The sequence below is a fragment of the Cibotium barometz genome, chromosome 2 (genome assembly GCF_041138505.1).
Source record: "Cibotium barometz isolate CiBa-2024 chromosome 2, ASM4113850v1, whole genome shotgun sequence".
Classification (NCBI taxonomy): Eukaryota; Viridiplantae; Streptophyta; class Polypodiopsida; order Cyatheales; family Cibotiaceae; genus Cibotium; species Cibotium barometz.
In genome coordinates this window covers 62,340,376-62,358,463 of record NC_141047.1, presented here as the reverse complement: position 1 = coordinate 62,358,463, position 18,088 = coordinate 62,340,376, and the positions used below count along the sequence as shown (strand labels likewise).

The 18,088-nt window shown below is 41.5% G+C and overlaps 1 protein-coding gene across 1 annotated transcript; it reads left to right on the top strand.

The window, feature by feature from the left end:
- Positions 1-306: 306 nt before the first annotated feature.
- LOC147641330 (ran-binding protein 1 homolog b-like) lies at positions 307-2,130 on the top strand. Its single transcript, XM_086820548.1, has 4 exons — positions 307-523; positions 764-915; positions 1,074-1,199; positions 1,480-2,130. The coding sequence occupies exons 1-4, from the start codon at positions 339-341 to the stop codon at positions 1,722-1,724; spliced, it is 708 nt and encodes a 235-aa protein (XP_086676674.1). The 5' UTR covers positions 307-338; the 3' UTR covers positions 1,725-2,130.
- The last annotated feature ends 15,958 nt before the right edge of the window (positions 2,131-18,088 follow it).

The following is an 18,088-nucleotide window of genomic DNA, read 5'->3' as shown; positions in this document are numbered from 1 at the left end:
TTGTCTGCTTGTGTGGAATAGTAGGCTCAGTGGGATTATGCATATACATGTGTATATATATGTACGTATGTATGTTTGAATGTATATACATATAGATCTGTGAGTAAGTGTAAGAATATGTGTATATATATCATTAGGATAATGTATATGCATATGTGTATATATATATCTATATGTATGTATGAATCTATATACGGATAGATCTGTGGAGAGAGAGAGAGACATATAGATACATATATAGGCATGCATGTATTTGTATGTGTGTATGTATATGTATAATAATAATATATATAAATTCACGGATCTCAGCCAGGAAGCTTTTCTTTGGCCGATCGCCGATGGGTGGAAACGACAACGAGAAGGAGCCTGCCTTGGCCTCGGGTTCGGCTTCTGCCGAGGATGCTGAGGACGCCCATCCTCCTGGCGAGGAAGAAGACACCGGTGCCGAGGTTGCCCCGATCATCAGGCTCGACGCTGTCGCTGTGACCACAGGCGAGGAGGATGAAGATGCCCTCATCGACCTGTAAGTTCCTTTTTTCTTCTAGGGCTCTTACTTTTTTCCTGCTCCCGTATAGTGGCTATGGTTTTCTGCAGACTAGGGTTAAGCGTCTGCGTGATCGGTCACTAGATCAGGGATTTTTGCTTTATTATGGGAGACTAGGGTCAGGGTTTTTTCTGTATCTGAGATGAGGGTTTTGTGCTATCTGTGTTTTAACCGAGTATGCGCGATTAGGATTTTCTGACACTGTTTGTGTGTGAACAGAAAGGCCAAGCTTTATCGATTCGATAAGGACGGGAATCAGTGGAAGGAGAGGGGCGTGGGACAGGTCCGGCTGCTGAAGCACAAGGTTACCGGCAAGATTCGCCTTCTCATGCGCCAGAGCAAGACCCTAAAGATCTGTGCAAATCATACAGGTAAGAGAAAGCTCGTCGCTTTCTTGATTCTGTTGCTCGATGCTTCTTAGGGTTTCTTGTTTCTTGCAGGTGAGGGTTTTTACTAGGCTTGTGTACTGCAGATTAGGGTTTACTCAATTGTATCGTGGGCTAACTTGTTTTCCCCCCTACTTTTTCAGTGCTTCCCACGGCTACTCTGCAGGAGCACCTCGGCAGTGATAAGACATGGGTTTGGCACGCTTCAGATTTTGCAGATGGAGAATTGAAAAATGAACTTTTCAGCATCCGGTTTGGAAGTGTTGAAAGTAAGTGTTTTCAGTTTGGTTTTACTGAGTTAGCCTAGATCGCCTTTTCGTGTGCGAGTTGCAAACAAAGCTTTAAAACCAGTTCGATGTTTGGCTTGATCCTCCTAAAGAGGGGCAAATTTGTGGGACTGAATGCTTCTTTCTTGAGGTTTAGATGGTGATAAATCGTCTCCAAATATCGATGTTTTGGCTTTCTAATCTCTAGCACTATGCTATCTTTGATTATGATAACCATGGGTATGTCAACATGTTTATGCCATTGATATGTTTTTTTTAACAGATGCTCAAAGCTTCAAAAGCGCCTATGAGAAAGCTCAAGAAGCAATATCTGGCAACAGACCAGACACTGAGAAGGAAGGAGCTGCTGATTCAGCAGCTGAACTGATACGGACTTTGACAATTGAAGAGAAGACCGAAGAAAAGGAAGAAGTGGAGGCTGAGAAGCCAAAGACTGGTACTGAAAAGGAGAAGGGTGTGGATAAGGAAGAAGAGAAGAGTGTTGACGTGGCAGAAGACAAGGAGTAAGGAGTAAGCCCTCGATCAGTGGTGGCTAGGCATTCTCAATGCATGCATATGCATGGATAGCTGCTCCGGGGCAACAACCCAATTCTTTCCTTTGTGTGTTGTCAATGAGGTCTTGAGTCCAAGAGTTACAAGGTCGAGTCTTAAGAATCACGAGGTCTTTGAGTCCTTGATGGAAGAATATTATAGAGAAGAGTTTGCTTTGTGTTGCAGTCCAAATTTGTATTGTTGGCATTTTATGGAGTCCTGCATATTTTTGTGTCTGTTCAGTGTCGGTTTTGAGTCAATAAGATGTCATTTAGCGTTCAAGTGGCTGGTAAGAGCAGTTGTAAAGTGAGCTTTGTAGTCACATGTGACTACTATGTTATTCATGCGATATGAATTATCAATCATAATTACCAGTTGGACATGTCTTTGGTGTGAATGGGGTGCATGTTTCTTCTACTAACAGTTATTAATCGTCCATTCGTTGAGATCTTCATAAGTAGGCATGTTAATGATCATTGTGAAAGTAAATTTGGAAAGGTATATTTGACTTGGCTTTATTGTCTTAAAGAGTGCATAAAGTAAAGGCATTATTGGCTTCGTTCTCTTAAATGGGACTACCAGAAATAAAAGCATTATTGTCTCTAGCTTTAGCTTTAACATTAGGGTAGGTTGGGTTCCACTCGTGGTTTGTTGTCTGATTTTCCAAAAGGAAGGTCTGACAAATGATGATCTCGAGCTGTGCCAAGGCTCCAAGGCACATGCTAAAGCTTATCAAAAGACGTTACTTGTGTTTTAACAACCTTTTCCCATGTCAGAGTTAATTGCGCTAAAAAGGTTTCAATTAACTAGGCCATGGTGTTTCCCAACTATGCCAAAATGGGGCACAGTTGGAAAAATGGTCACGCACTGTGCCCTCAACTTGCTTGTAGATTTGTGGGAATGTGCTTTCATTGGAATTAATTGGGCCATGGGAAAATGGCCTAAGAGGTGGTCAATCTTACATGATCCCTTGAATCTGGTTATTTGAGCTCGGAATCTTCACTAGTAACCATAGAATTGTCAGACAGCAACGGAAAGATGTAGACGAATGACAAAAATGTTGAAGCTCCAAGAGATGGGAGAAAACAGCAAAATGATGATGCGTTGATCCTCAAGAAAAGACTCTGTAGGCAGAGGGCTGAAGGAAGAGAGCTGCACATATATATACTCCAATATGAGCTGGCCGATTGCTCCCTAGTCTCTCACATGACTTGAAAAATAGGTAAAAGCTTCATAAAAGGGTGGGCAACCCACATCAAAGGTCCATAAAATAGCAAAAAAATATGGGAAAATACTGGGAATGCATGAGCATAGAAATGGCCCCTATAAACACCAGAAAAGCCACCAACAGGAGATGATATATGCTAACACCCCTTTGAGGTCTTGGGGGTGGCCCAAGACCCAAGGCGCTGCCATGAACGTTGATAGATGATTGAGATAATCCTTTGGTGAATAAGTTTGCAATGTTGTCCTGGCTAGGACAATATTCAAGGAAGTCTCTCTCCAATATCGCTTCCGCTCAAAGTGGTATTGGATCTCTATATGCTTGGTCCACACATGAAACACTAGATTCTTAGCAATAGCCAGCAACTCTGGTTGTTGCATGAGATAAGGGTAGGTTGTTGCTGTTGAAAATTGATCTCAAGTAGCCATTGCAACCAAATCACCTCACAAGCACTCAAACAAGCCGCTTAATATTCCGGCTTAGTTGATGAAAGCGCCACCATAGGCTACTTTTTACTCGTCCATGAAATGGCTCTAGATCCAAGAGTAAAGCAATACCCTGTAGTAGATCATCGAGAATCCACATCTCTAGCCTAGTGGAGTGGCTCCAGCCACGTAAAGTGGCCCTCTCTCCATAGAAAATGCCAAAATCATTGGTACTACTGCTTGCCAACGAGTGTCCAAAGGTGCTTGCATGAAAGCACTGAGAGTTCCCACCACAAATGCACAATCATGTTGTGTGTTTAGCAACCAAATCAAGGAACTAAGTAGATTCATGTACAGAAGTGTCGCTGGATTAGATCTAGAAGAGAGTTTGATGCCGAGGTCCACGGGGGAAGTGATGGGCTTACAATCTGTCATTCGGAAAGCCTCTAGTAGCTCTATAACACATTGCGACTGAGAAATGAATATGCCATCTAAGCGCTGGAAAATCTCCAATCCAAGAAAGAAGTGAAGTAACACAAGATCTGTTATCTTGAATTCTTGACTGAGGGAAACCTTTGTCTGAGTTATGTGAGCTACATGGTTGCTTGTCATGATCAAGTCGTCCACATAGAGAATGATAAGAGTATACAACCCTTTCTCTGGATAAATGTAGAGATTTGGATCAGCCGCCAACTGCTTGAAACCTTTCTGTTGAAAGAAAGCATCAATCTTCTCATACCAAACCTTAGGGGCTTGTTTCAAACTATATAAGGCCTTTTTCAACCTATAGACCATAGCTTTGGAGCCAAGAACCTAAAATCCCAAGGATTTTCCACATAAACTTCATCCTTTAGCTCCCTATTGAGGAATGCTGACTTGACATCCATCTGAAAGATGGGCTGATAAGGAGTGTGTAGCAAGAGCAAGAACTGTCTGTATGGTTGCCATCTGAGTAGTCGGGTACAAAGGTATCATCAAAATCCACACCAGCTTTTTGAGAGTAGCCTTTGGCCACAAGCTTGGCCTTGTGCTTATCTAGAATCCCATCCGATTTGTACTTGGTCTTATACCCCTGTTTGACACCAATCACCTTTCGCTTTGTCGGTCTAGGAACCAAGTCTGATTCTGCTCAATAAAATCAAGCCCCACTTCCATGTCTGCGTCCAAGTCGGTTTGGAAAGTGCCTCCCCAATATGAGAAGGTTTCGAGTCCTTCTGGATGCGTGACATCAATGCATAGTTGACGCATAGGTTCTCCTAAGATGATGCCGTGGTACGCAACCGCTCCAATCAACGGGGACCCCTTGTTGGAGGTAAAGGCAACCGTGTTACCCCCGAGTCTCGCAATGTCTAGTACAACCAATTGAGAATACAAGATCCCCCCCAGTCGAACCCTACTCCTGAGATGTAGCCTGCTGTGAAGCATCCACCAAAATCTCCTCCTCTTGATCAATGTCGGATAATTCCTCCTCCTGAGTTGCTCGAGGATGTACTAGATCAAGTCAAGGAAGAGGAACAGGAGAATAGCAGTAGTAGGGAACCGATTGAGAATATGAACAGCAGTAGCAGCTACCCATGCCCAAAGATTTTGAGGAAGACTTCGATGTTCCAACATTGTCCTATCCATCTTAATCACCATTCGGTTCTTTCGTTCCACCAGATCGTTCTCTCAAGAAGTACCTATGTTGGCAAACTCTTGTTGAATGCCATGTAGTTCACAATACTAGTTAAATTGGCGAGAGTAGTAAACTTGCCTCCTTTATCGGCTTGTAATGTCAAGACAGAGTGTCCCGACTGTTTCTCCACCAAGGTTCTCCATGTTTGGAATCTGTGGAAAGTTTCATCTTTGGATTTGAGAAAATAAGCCCAGGTATACCGGCTAAAATCATCAACCAAAAGAAAAACATAGCTAGCATAACCAAGAGACAGATTGCGCATCGGGCTGCTGCACAAATCCGCATGAACCAACTCCAGAGGTGCCATAGCTTGCCGTGTAGCCTTCTTTGGAAAGGCCTCCTGATGTTGTTTCCCTTTGAGACAAGAGTGACAAGGGTCCTCACGTGTACCAACATCTTGCAATCCATCCACTAGTTGCTCCTGAAAAGCCTTCCGCAAGGCCTCCAAATGAAGATGTCCAAATCTAGCATGCCAAAGATCGCCTGTGTGGGTACCTCTGTGAGAAAAAAAGGCAATGAGTTTGTAGAGGCCATGGTCCTTGATGCCTTGCCAAAGGATCTTGTCAGTGAGAGGGTCTCAAATGATCACTGAGTCCTCCATAAATTCCACCTTAGTGCCCAATTTGCAAATCTCGTGTACAAAAAGCAGATGAAATCCTAAATCTGGCACATATAGCACTCTCTAGGTGTACTTCCCTTTATTGCCATCCGAAATGAGGGGCATTGCCCCTTCACCAAAAATGGGAACAGTATAGTTGTCTCCAATGGCAATTCTACCGCGGTGTTGCTACAGTTCATCAACCCAATTCTTGTGATAAGTCATGTGCTATGTGGCACCGCTATCCAAAATCCACTGAGGAGAGTGGGAACAAGAAGGAAGAGCCTACTCAACCACTGGAGGGGGAGTCTCAGACTCGAGATCAATCAGGGTGACGAAAGCTGACTCCTCCACAACTTTGGTGGATGAGCTTGTCTCTTTGTCCTTTGACTTCCCTTCCAAATCCTGCATGCGACTGGTATTGTCGCCATAAGTGCCCCTGCTTGGAGCAATAATCAATAAGTGCCCCTTCTTGGAGTAATAATCACAAACCTTCTGGTTGCTAAAAGAAGTAGAAGTTGAAGACCCCTTCTGGTTACTAGAAGTTGAAGACCCCTTCGGCTTTACATCCTTGGAGTCCTTACATTCCTTATTAGAAGGAGGTGCCCCACCTTTACCTTTGTTACATTGCCCCGCTCTCTGTCCAATGAACGCGTGGTTGCCTTTGTTTGGAGCTGACTCCTCCACAACTTTGGTGGATGAGCTTGTCTCTTTGTCCTTTGACTTCCCTTCCAAATCCCGCATGCGACTGGTATTGTCGCCACCATAAGTGTCCCTACTTGGAGCAATAATCAATAAGTGCCCCTGCTTGGAGTAATAATCACAAACCTTCTGGTTGCTAAAAGAAGTAGAAGTTGAAGACCCCTTCGGCTTTGCATCCTTGGAGTCCTTACAGTCCTTAGAAGGAGGTGCCCCACCTTTGCCTTTGTTACATTGCCCCGCTCTCTGTCCAATGAACGCGTGGTTGCCTTTTTTTGAAGAAGAATCCCTGAATCTGCTCTCCTAATCAAGAACCATAGGCACCAGCTTATCCCAGGTAATGGTTTCCATCTGTCCTAAGGTAAGAAGTGAAGAATAAAAACTCTCATATTTCGGGGGCAACTGAGCAAGTAGTCGGATGGTCATATCCTTGGTGGAAATCTCCTTCCTGCACCCACAAATCTGAGATCGCAATGACTCCAATTTGTTGATGTGATCCCACATGGAAGTAGAATCAGTGGTGGGTGAAAGCTTCAAGCTCTAGGGACCTCTCTTCATGGGTGTCTTTGTTAAGAATGTGGATCTAGGGCAGCTCATAGCAAGTGATTAAAGATATGATTGAGGAGAATAATAAGGTGATTAAGAAAGTATACAAGATGTTAACAAAATGGTATGCTCACAAAATGGTATGCTCACAAAATGTCACATAATCTCATTGCAATAATCAAGATCCATACACCCATATTTATAGCCTTGGGAAGGGCTCCAATCCATGCTTTTTGTGCACCCTAGTGCCAACCATGTGTTCATTAATGCTCACACTACATGTGCAACCTTGTGCTTTCCGTGTGTCACCTTTTGATCATTGACTTCACCTTTTATAAGTGACCATAAAAATCAACCTTTGATATTAGACCCTTAGTGTTTTCCTTTTTGTAATGTGCATGCTTCTTCTCTTGTTTATATGACTCACTCCCTACCTCTTTCTTGTGCTATTTGGCACCAAATATCTCAAAACCCCCCCTTGGTGCCAAATCTTTGGGCTACTCAAGGTGGTTGGATGTGAGGTTTATAAATTTCACCCCCCTCCCCCCCCCTAATTCTAACTTGGCTGGGTGACTCAGAGGCTCTTGTTTGACTTGGAGACTCTCTAGCTCAGAGGTTACTTGGAGGTGGTTTGTTTTTCACTCCCCCTGGGTGCATCTTTGGCTACTCTCAGGTGGTCGAGTGTTACAACATTTTAAATGATTTTTGGCCTACTCATTTGGTGGCCTTTACAATGTTGGCTTGGATAGTGAGTTGGTTGCTTCTTTGTTGCTTGATCATGTTTGCACTCTTTCTTTGTTTATGCACACATACGCTCGCATACTCATTTGGTTGCAGTGTTTTTACAAGGGTTGTATTCATCTTTTTCACATGCACATGCATTAGCGTGCTCATTTGGCCGTTGATTACAAACACTTTCAACTCATAGTTGGTTATAAAAGATTTGGTAGAATTTGGTGAAGTTTTTGTTAATGGTGCAAATGTTGATTTTCATGAGAACTTGTTGTGGAAATTTGTGTTTTTGTTGCTCTTGCTCTAAAGAGAAAGCCAATGACATTTGCATAGCACTTGGTGTTGCACTTGATGGTGCCCATGAGATTGATTAAAAACACAATTGGGAATGTCCAACATGAAATCAAAGAAGGGTTCATGTGAACATTATCATAAAGGAGGGCTTTTCTTTTTTTTTTTCTTTCTTTTTTTTTCTTTAAAAAAAAACTGCCTTTATCTCTTGAACGCTGTGACTTATGTTCATCGGACGGCTGCAACTGGTGCGTCTGCTCTTTCTCGACAGTACAAAGACAGCCATGGTCTACTCGAGCTGCCCAGTGTTTTCTGATGTGCGTCTGCTCTTTCTCGACAGTACAAAGACAGCCATGGTCTACTCGAGCCGCCCAGCGTTTTCTGAAGTGCGCTCTTCTTTGCTGATGACGACGAATGCTATTGCGCTGCTCGTCGTCGAAGTGCTTCTGCAGGTGCAGTGTGGGCTTGACGATGCGCTGCTATTGCTTGCTCTAGAGATCAGCTGCCGCTTGTTGGGCTACTGTATGTGTGGTAGCTCCTTTATCAGTGATACTGATTTTGCTGCGTGGCTCTTGCTTCAAGGCGATTATGGGATTGTCTCTGCTCATCAGGGAGGTTTCCGTTTGCGACACCTTGTCACTCGTGCCTGCGTCTGTCTCTAGCGTGCTTTGGAGATGTCTTTTTCTGTACGCTGCTCTCAGATAATTCGTGCTGCTTCTTTGTGCCTTTTCTACAGCCGCGTCACTACTAGTTCTCGTGTATTTTTCTTGTTGTGCTCGCTCGGGACCTGCTGTCGTGCCCACGATGAGCTGCTGGCAAGTCGACCAAGGTGCTGTTCTGCTGGCCGTAACTACTCTTTCCAGCCGCTTCTCTCTTCTCTGCAGACTGACTGGTTGTTTATGCTCTCGATGCTTGCTCTTTGCTGTGTGCTGTGTGCTTTGAAGTGTCCTTATGAGTCTATCTCTACCTCTTGTAGCACTTATTGCTTTTGGACTAGGTGCTAAGGATCCTTATCAAGGTAGCTCAATTCGTTTCAGCGCTGAATGTGTTGATTTGTTACAAGAATCTTGTCAATTTTGTTTGCCACACAAAGCTCCTTTACCTTTATGCTAGAATAAAAAGACCTTAATAGCAAAGATAAAAATCCAAATAATTTTTTTTCTAATCACCTCTTTAAAAAAATTATCTAATTAATTGCTATAGCCAACCCTAGGTGGCTCTAATACCATGTTAAGAATGTGGATCTAGGGCAGCTCATAGCAAGCAATTAAAGACATGATTAAGGAGAATAATAAGGTGATTAAGAAAGTACACAAGATGTTAACAAAATGGTATGCTCACAAAATGTCATATAATCTCATTGCAATAATGAAGATCCATACACCCATATTTATAGCCTTGGGAAAGGCTTCAATCCATGCTTTTTGTGCACCCTAGTGCCAACCATGTGTTCATTTAATGCTCACACTACATGTGCAACCTTGTGCTTTCCATTTGTCACCTTTTGACCATTGACTTCACCTTTTACAAGTGACCATACAAATTAACCTTTGATATTAGACCCTTAGTCTATTCCTTTTTCTAATATGCATGCGTCTTCTCTTGTTCATATGATTCACTCCCTACCTCTTCCTTGTGCTCTTTGGCACCACATATCTCAACAGTCTTCAGGTCGTAGATGTCAGAGAATCTCTTCCAAGCAACATGTGCATGGGTATCCTGTTTGATGTGAGCGATGAGACTGAGGGTTGAGAGTTCAAAAGAATGAATGACTAAGCACGGGCATTAAGCCGATTCCATAGAGCAGCCTCGTGCATAAGGGCATCCCTCGTATCCTCATCCTTTGCGGTGTCCGGGTTGGCTAGAGAACCGGTCGAGTGATGAACTCCAGAAGATCATAAGTCTCCAAGATTGCTTCCACCATGACTTTCCAGATGTCATGTAGTTTGTGCCATCCAACTTGGCATCTGAAGAAAAAGTCAAAAGAGCGGGTATTTGAATTGCCCGAGTGCTATGATGTACCTGCTTTCAAAAACGTAACCACCAAAACAATTCAAGACTTGCGCTCTGCACTCGTAGAGAAGGTGGGCGAGATAAAAAGAGAGTAGAGAGGAGAAAAAATCGCAAAAAATGCAGCTTTGCCCCTTTGAAGAAGAAAACACAGGTTTAAAATACAGCAGGACAACCATTGAGTTTGCCTGAAAATGCACAAAATCAGCATCAATCGGCCTCCAATCTCAATGATTCTAGGTGTAGACACTTCTGGGCTCTGTGATACCATGTCAGTGGGCAATGGAAGATGTAGACAAATGACAAAAACATTGAAGCTCCAAGAGAGAGATGAGAGAAAACAACAAAATAGTGATGCAATAATCCTCAAGAAAAGAGTGGATACAACCAGCCCATTGTGGCAAGGACTGGACTCTGTAGCCATAGAAGGGTGAAGGTGCTCACCAAAGTGATCAAGAATGATGACAAAAAATTATCAAGGAATGATATAATGTGAGGAAGAGGGCATCACATATATATACTCCAATATGAGCTGGCCAACTGCTCCCTAGTCCCTCACACGACCTGAAAAATAGGTAAAGCTCCATAAAAGGGTGGGAAACCTACATCAAAGGCCCATAAAATAGGAGAAAAATGGGGGAAAATATGAGGAATGCGTGGGCATAGAAATGGCTCTCGTAAACACCTGAAAAGCCACCAACAGGAGATGATATATGCTAACAAGAATGAACTAGAACCAGAAATTCTCTAGCATGGGCGTGCACATGCAATGCTTGTTTCCTTAAGCATGTAATAAAAGAGAGAGACAAGATAGAAAATTGAGAGTCATAGAGAGGGAAAGATGAAGAGAGAGAGAGGGGCAACATGCTGCATGACACCATGCCAAAAAGCTGGCAACATCTAACCGTTTTCTCTTGTAGAATTGGCTCAAAATACTTGTAAGACTTTTGCACTTGCTAACCTGAGTTCAATGTAGAGGTTAGTGATCAGAAGTATGATTAGTAGTAGTAAAAGCCCGAGTGGTGACACCCTTGGTTTGTGGATGCACAAAGTCTTGGGTTTGAAACCTCCACTAATATAGTGTAACAATACTAATTAAACGCTCACAAAAAGGAATATGATTAGTAGAGATTAAAAAAGAAATATGGTTAATATAGATTAGCTCCTCATTAGCACTTTTAGAATTTGAGTGATTATCCCGTGGCTTTAGTAGATTATTATTTGGATCAATCATACTTGTTTCATTGTATGACATCATTTTTAGTCCAATAGATTTTTCACTTTCTATTTTTGTGGTGATTCCTCCGTGTTTATCAAATCTCTTGTCCTCCCTTTGAATTTTGATTATGGTATTAGAGAAAACAAAAATCTGATGTCCATTTTTCCCTCTTTTGAGAGACTTTTGAGGAAATGCATCTGTATGACATCATTTGTCAATAAACTTTAGAAAGTTTTTTTTTTGTGAGAGACCTATTCCCATAATCTAAGTTTTGTGAGAGCTTTCATAACTTCTACACTGTGTGCAATGCTAGTTTGCAATGCTAGTTTAGTCTTGATCAATGGTTGTTGGAAGAAGTAGAAGAAACTCTCCATGTGTTTAGGTTAAAGTCCCACAACCTCCCCTAGGTACCAATTTCAGGGAAAGGCCCATAGAGCATAACATATTACAACTTTTTTGGTATCTGCTATGCTACCTTGGTGAGCTGCTATTAGACTTGTCTAGAAAGATTCTTATAAACTTTCTTATCAAGTTGGTTCAGGTTTTTCTTTGTAAAATATCAATATATGTCTAATACAACTATATGTCTTGGAGCTTCACCAAAGCTTGATGGTATTAATTATGGCATTTGGAAGTACAAGATGGAGACTATTGTTTTGAATGACTATCGAAATGTAGTAGAAGGAATGGAAATGAGAGATGCAAATGAGAGCTAGGGGGATTTGAATGTGATAGAGGAGCGATGTACCAAACTTCCTCAAACCCGCCGAATCTTCGGTCCTAGAAAATGATCAACACTTAATAGAGTGCTCCCTTGTTAAGAAGGCTAGACACCTTTGGATCCACCTCAAACTAGGTGATATGAACCAATTAAACATAGATATAAGTAGAGGAACAAAAAAACACCTAGAAACAAGAGTCATCCAAGAGTTCTCCACACACCAAATTTGCTAAATAGCTCTGTAAAGAGCTCCATAAACTTTGGGAAAAGGACATTAAACTTCTCTATCCTTGGGTGAAGCTCCAGTGAAGGAGCGGGAGAATAACTAAAAACCTCAAGGTTCTCTCCCTCAGGAAGTGGTCACACCATGTCAGATGCCATAATGTTTCAAACATTTGGTCGATCTTGATTTGGGATTATCCCAAGTTGTGATCATGGAAGCAACCCAATAACTGTAATTACAACAATTAGGACATGTCTCTTTTGATGTCCCTAATGGGATAAGTATTCCATAAAACACCCTATATTAAACACACACAATGCAAGCATGAGTCCCAACTTCTCAAGGAGCCCATTATAGAAGCTTCTTCATCATAGAACCAAGTTTTAATTCATCTCTATTCAAACGAGGAATAGGGAACATGGGAAAGGGTAAAGAGCCAATTTCAGTGACTATCTCAATGCCTAGGAGTCTAGAAAGGCATTCATATAATGTCTTTAGCCAAGTGAGCTTGCAGTCTCAAAGCCAGCTGGTGTAGGACATGTGTCATTGGAAACCGCATAGCCCAACCCCATGGGGCAAGAACTCCCAAACCCTGAAATAGAGAGTGTTGTGCAACCACTCCCTTACATTCCACCACTACCACGTGAATATGTAGAATAAACATGCTTAGGATGATGTTTGAAATGGGAAGGGGTCGCCACATACATAACACCAAGAGGCTCAAGTCATTAATATAGATGACTACTAGAACAATATCCATGTCTATCTTATTCACATAAAGTGAAAAAATTATTATAGATATATGGAATCGAATAGTGACAAGATACTCTCCGATCTTGTCTGACCATGCTCTGGGTGCCTGTTTTAAGCTATACAAGACTTTATGTAACTTACAAACACAATTTGGATGTACATGGTCCTCACATCCTAGTGGTTGCACTATGTAGACTTTATGTAACTTACAAACACAATTCGGATGTACGTGGTTCATTATGTAGAAATTTATTCTCTATATCCATCTAATGTGAAGATCATTTCTAAGATACGGTCATAGCAATGATTACTTTCATGGTGTTGTCATCCTAGCAACTAGACTTAAGATCTTCTTATAATCAATACCGTAGGTCTATGCATATCCTAACCTTGCCTTATGCTTGCTCACAAACCCATCTAAGACTCAATCTCTTTGAGCAGCCACCCTAAAGTATGGATGAGGTTAGTTATATACTATAGCTAACCTTGAGGTGCCCGTTCATGCCTAGAAGGCCATGGGAAAAAGCCCAATGGGACAAAAGTGCCCATGACATACGTACATGGTCTCAAATTACTACCATATATCTAACGCCTTTCCTTCCTCCTGACATTCACCCAACATCACTTGCTTTTTTCAACACTCCCTCTCAAGTGATGAACTAGTACCACCATATATCTTAGTCATTTTCTAGGATGATCTATCACATGTGCCTCATAGGCTACAATGTTATCTTAGGGCTTGGAGGTTTTACACAAGGATAGGAATACTTTAAACACAAGGGTAGGAATACAATGAGTGTGTTTAAACACAAGGTGGGAGAGGTGCCCTCTTCCATCAATTAGAAGAGATGTTCCAATGATTGGCCTTCTTCTTCTTGGGAACCTTAGTTTGGTTCTTCTTTCATCATTACGTTTTCTTGAGTGTTGGCGTGAGTCTTCTTTTTGTTCCAACAATCTTTCTCCACGTGGCGTAGTTTGCCACAAAATTTACATTTTACTCTGGCTCTTGGTCCTTTGGTAAAAAATGCTTTTTCTCCTCATAATGTAATGAAGATTTTCCTGTTTTGAATTTGAGTATTTTTAGGCTGCTTCAATGCCTGGGTTGGGTAGATTTTTTAACGAAGCCACCACTAATGAGCTAAATGCTTCCTCCAAGGTCATTCTCTTGAGGTGGCATCCTCCTCATCCACTGGAGCTCCAACACATGGAAATTGTTGCGTGAAATTTTTATTTTGTTTAAGTGAGCTAGAAGTGATTCACTCTCTTTGATGGCCAATCTAAAAAACTAAAATTTTAAACTAATTTTAGAGCTCTTTTGTTTGGAATCAAACAACTTTTCTAGTTTATCCCATGCTCCTTTTGAATTTCCTAGTTCATCCTATGCTCCTTTTGAATTTCTTTTTGATGTAATATGATGGATAAAATCATCTCCTAGTCCTAATGCAATGATTGTTAGGGCTCTCTCATCTCTTCTAATCTAAAACCTTTTCTCTTCTCCTTCTTGTCCACTTCTCCCTTCCAATCATAATCCCTCAAAGTTTATTCTTCATGAGTACAAATTTAAGCATTACTTGCCATGTATGGAAACCATCACCATTAAGTTTTGATTGAGCTTCTCTAGGTACCAAACATGATCTTCAGTTTCATCAAATTTGGTCATCATCCTTAAGATGTGGATTTGCCCTACTTGGAGCCCTCTTGGTGTTATGTATCTTGACATTTCTTGTTGTCTCCTTATAAGAGAGGTAGCTTTGAAACTCTCCATCCAGACCACTTTCAATGGTCATGACATCATTGTCCCAAAATTGATCATGCATTTCATTTTTCATGTGCTCTTCAAGGGTCTTCTTCTTTTGGACCTCTCATTCTCGATCACCCTTTTTAGGGGCTACTGTAGCATTTGGAGCTTGTACGACTCTTTTGATGCTTTCTTCGAAGTTGAAGCTTGAGCTTTCTGGAAGCCTTGGATGTTCCCTTGACTACTACCCCTATCTTGGCTTGAAGCCTTATCATGGTCTTAAAGTTGAATATCCTACTTGGAGAGGGTTAGGGTGTGTAAAATTGGATTAGCATCAACATGTTGATATTATAAGAATGCAAGAAAGATATTAGGGCTAATGATAAAACTATGGTATAATGACAAGATAAGAGATTTAGCAAAAAGCTTGATTAAGCCATCCCCTAATCTTGCATAGATTTAAGGACCACCTCCCTTGAAGTGAGCACCCACTTAGGCCTTTTCTCACCTTCTTCTAGGTGCCTTCTTTTGGCCTCCATTTGGACTAAATATTCCACATATTCGAGCTTCCTTTGAGCTTTTGAACCTTATTCTATGACTAATACAACTCATACATCATTTGAGAGTTATGTAGCACTACACGCTCCTAGCATTCACCCAACATTGCTTGCTTTTTTCAACACTCCCCCTCAAGTGATAAACTACTACCACCATACATCTTAGTGATTTTCTAGAGTGGTCTATCATCATTAGGAAGTGAATGGGGTCTTCTTGGGCCCTTTAATTTGCCCAAGCCTAATCAAGGTGATTAAGGAATAGCCAAAGGGGGGGTTGCCATGTGGACTGAAATGTTGGGTTTTTAAGAGAGGTGTAAGAGTGGTCAAAGGGTGCACTTTTTCCCCAAAAGGGGGGGGGGGGGGGGGGGGAATTTTACAATTTTCGGACCTCCATAACTTCTACATACAAGCTCCGATTTGAGCGGAGATTACAGATCCGTGATCTACGCATCAAGAGCTTTCCATAGATATGTTACATGATATAGTTTTATCCGCTAGATTTTAAATTCCATTTTTCCCCCAAAATTCAAATTCGAATAAAGTAGCCGTTTTGAAGCTTCTAATTAGAAAACGTTTCTTCTTAAGAGAAAAGGTTTGACTCCCTTAAACTGCCAAATAAAAGGGCCCAAGAAGCCTTCCATTGAGGTCCTAATGAGGTGCCTCATAGGCTACAATGTTGGCTTAGGGCTTAAATTTGTACACAAGGGTAGGAATAAAATGAGTGGGTTTAAACATAAGGTGGGAGAGGTACCCTCTTTCATTAATGAGAAGAGATGATCTAATGGTTGTCCTCCTTCTTGGGAAGCCCCTTAATTTGTTTCCTCTTTAATCATTATGTTTCCTTGAGTGTTGGCTTGAGTTTTCTTTTGTTATGGTGGCATCCTTCCAACACATGTAAGTTGATTTGGCATCCTCCTCATCCACTAAAGCTCCAACACTGCATGAAACTTTTTATTTTGTTTAAGTGAGCTAGAAGAGGGCGCATCTACGTCTCAAGGATGATGATGATCAAATTTGATGAAATTGGAGATCTCGTTCGGTACCTAGAGAAGTTCAATCAAAATTTAATGGTGATGGTTTCAATACATGGCAAAGTAATGCTTAAATTTGTAATAATGAAGGATGAAATTTGGGGGATTGTGAGTGGCAGGGAGAAGTGGACTGGAAGGAGATGAGAAAAGATCAAAAAGGAGAAGTGGACTTTAGGACTAGGAGATGATTGCATCCTTCATACTGCATTAGAAGAAAATTCAAAAGGAACAAAGGAACAACTATGAAATTCAAAAGGGGCATGGGGTGAACTAGTAAAGTTGTTTGGTGCCAAAGAAAAAAGAGCACTAAAATTAGTTTGAAATCTTAGTTTTTTTGAGTGGACATCAAAGAGAGTGAGTCAATTCTGGCTCATTTAAACAAAATAAAAAATTTCATGCAGCAACTCGCATGTGTTGGAGCTCCAGTGGATGAGGAGGATGCCATAGCAATCCTTCTCATCAAGCGCATGACCTTGGAAGCATTTAGCCCATTCGTGGCTACCTTGAAAAATCTACCCGCCTCGACCTTCACCACCATTAAAGAAGCCTACAAAAGACTCAAAGTCAAAGTGGGTGAATCTTCATCACATTATGAGGAGAAAGCATTCTTCACCAAAGGACCAAGAGCCAGAGTAAAGTGTAACTTTTGTGGCAAACTAGTTGTGGCAAACTAGGCCATAGGGAGAAATATTGTTAGAACCACTCAAGAAAACATAATGATTAAAGAAATTATAAATTAAGGGGCTTTCTAAGAAGAAGGCTAGTCATTGGAACATCTCTTCTAATTGATGAAAGATGGCACCTCTCCCACCTTGTGTTTAAATGCACTCATTGTATTCCTACTCTTCTGTTTAAAGTATTCCTACCCTTGTGTAAAACCTTCAACCCCTAAGATAACATTGGCACCTATGATAGACCATTCTAGCAACAAATGACTAAGATTTGCAGTGGTAGTAGTTTATCACTTGAGGGGGAGCATTGAAAAAAGCAAACAATGTTGGGAGCAATGGTAGTAGTTCACTGTGAGGTGATGTACTTATGCCATGAGCACTTTTGTCCCATTTGGTTTTTCCCCATGGCCATCCAGGTGTGAACAGGCACCTTAGGGTTAGCTAGTATATAGCCAACCTCATCCACAGTTTAGGGTGGCTTCTCAAAGAGAGTGAGTCACTTGTAGCTCACTTGAACAAAATAAAAAGTTTCATGCAACAACTTGCTTATATTGGAGCTCGAGTGGGTGAGGAGGATGCCAAAGTAATGTGCATGTGTTGGAGCTCCAGTCTCGATGAGAAGGACACCATAGTAAAAGAAAACTCAAGCTAACACTCAAGAAAACATAATGATCAAAGAAGAACCAAATTAAGGGGCTTTCCAAGAAGGATGGTAACCATTAGAACATCTCTTCTAATTGATGAAAGAGGGCACCTCTCCCACCTTATGTTTAAACCCACATTGTATTCCTACTCTTGTGTAAACATTTAAGCCCTAAGCCAACATTGTAGCCTTTGTTGAGGCACCTATCATAGACCACTCTCTAGAAAATCACTAAGACGTATGGTGGTACTAGTTCATCACTTGAGGGGAAGTGTTGAAAAAAGCAAGCGATGTTGGGTGAATGCTAGGAGGAGAAATGGCCAGTGCTACGTAACTCTCAAATAATGTATGAGTAATATTAGTCATAGAGGCTCAAAGGAAGCCTGAATGTCAAGATGTATGTGGAATGTCTAGCCCAAATGGAATCCTCAAGGGCAATCATATAACATATATTTAGCCAAGTGAGCCTACGATCTCAAAGCCAGGCTGATGTAGGACATGTGCCATTGGAAACTGCACATCCCAACCCCATGGGATAAGAATTAGTCATAGACTAAGATTCAGAGGCTCAAAGGAAGCCCAA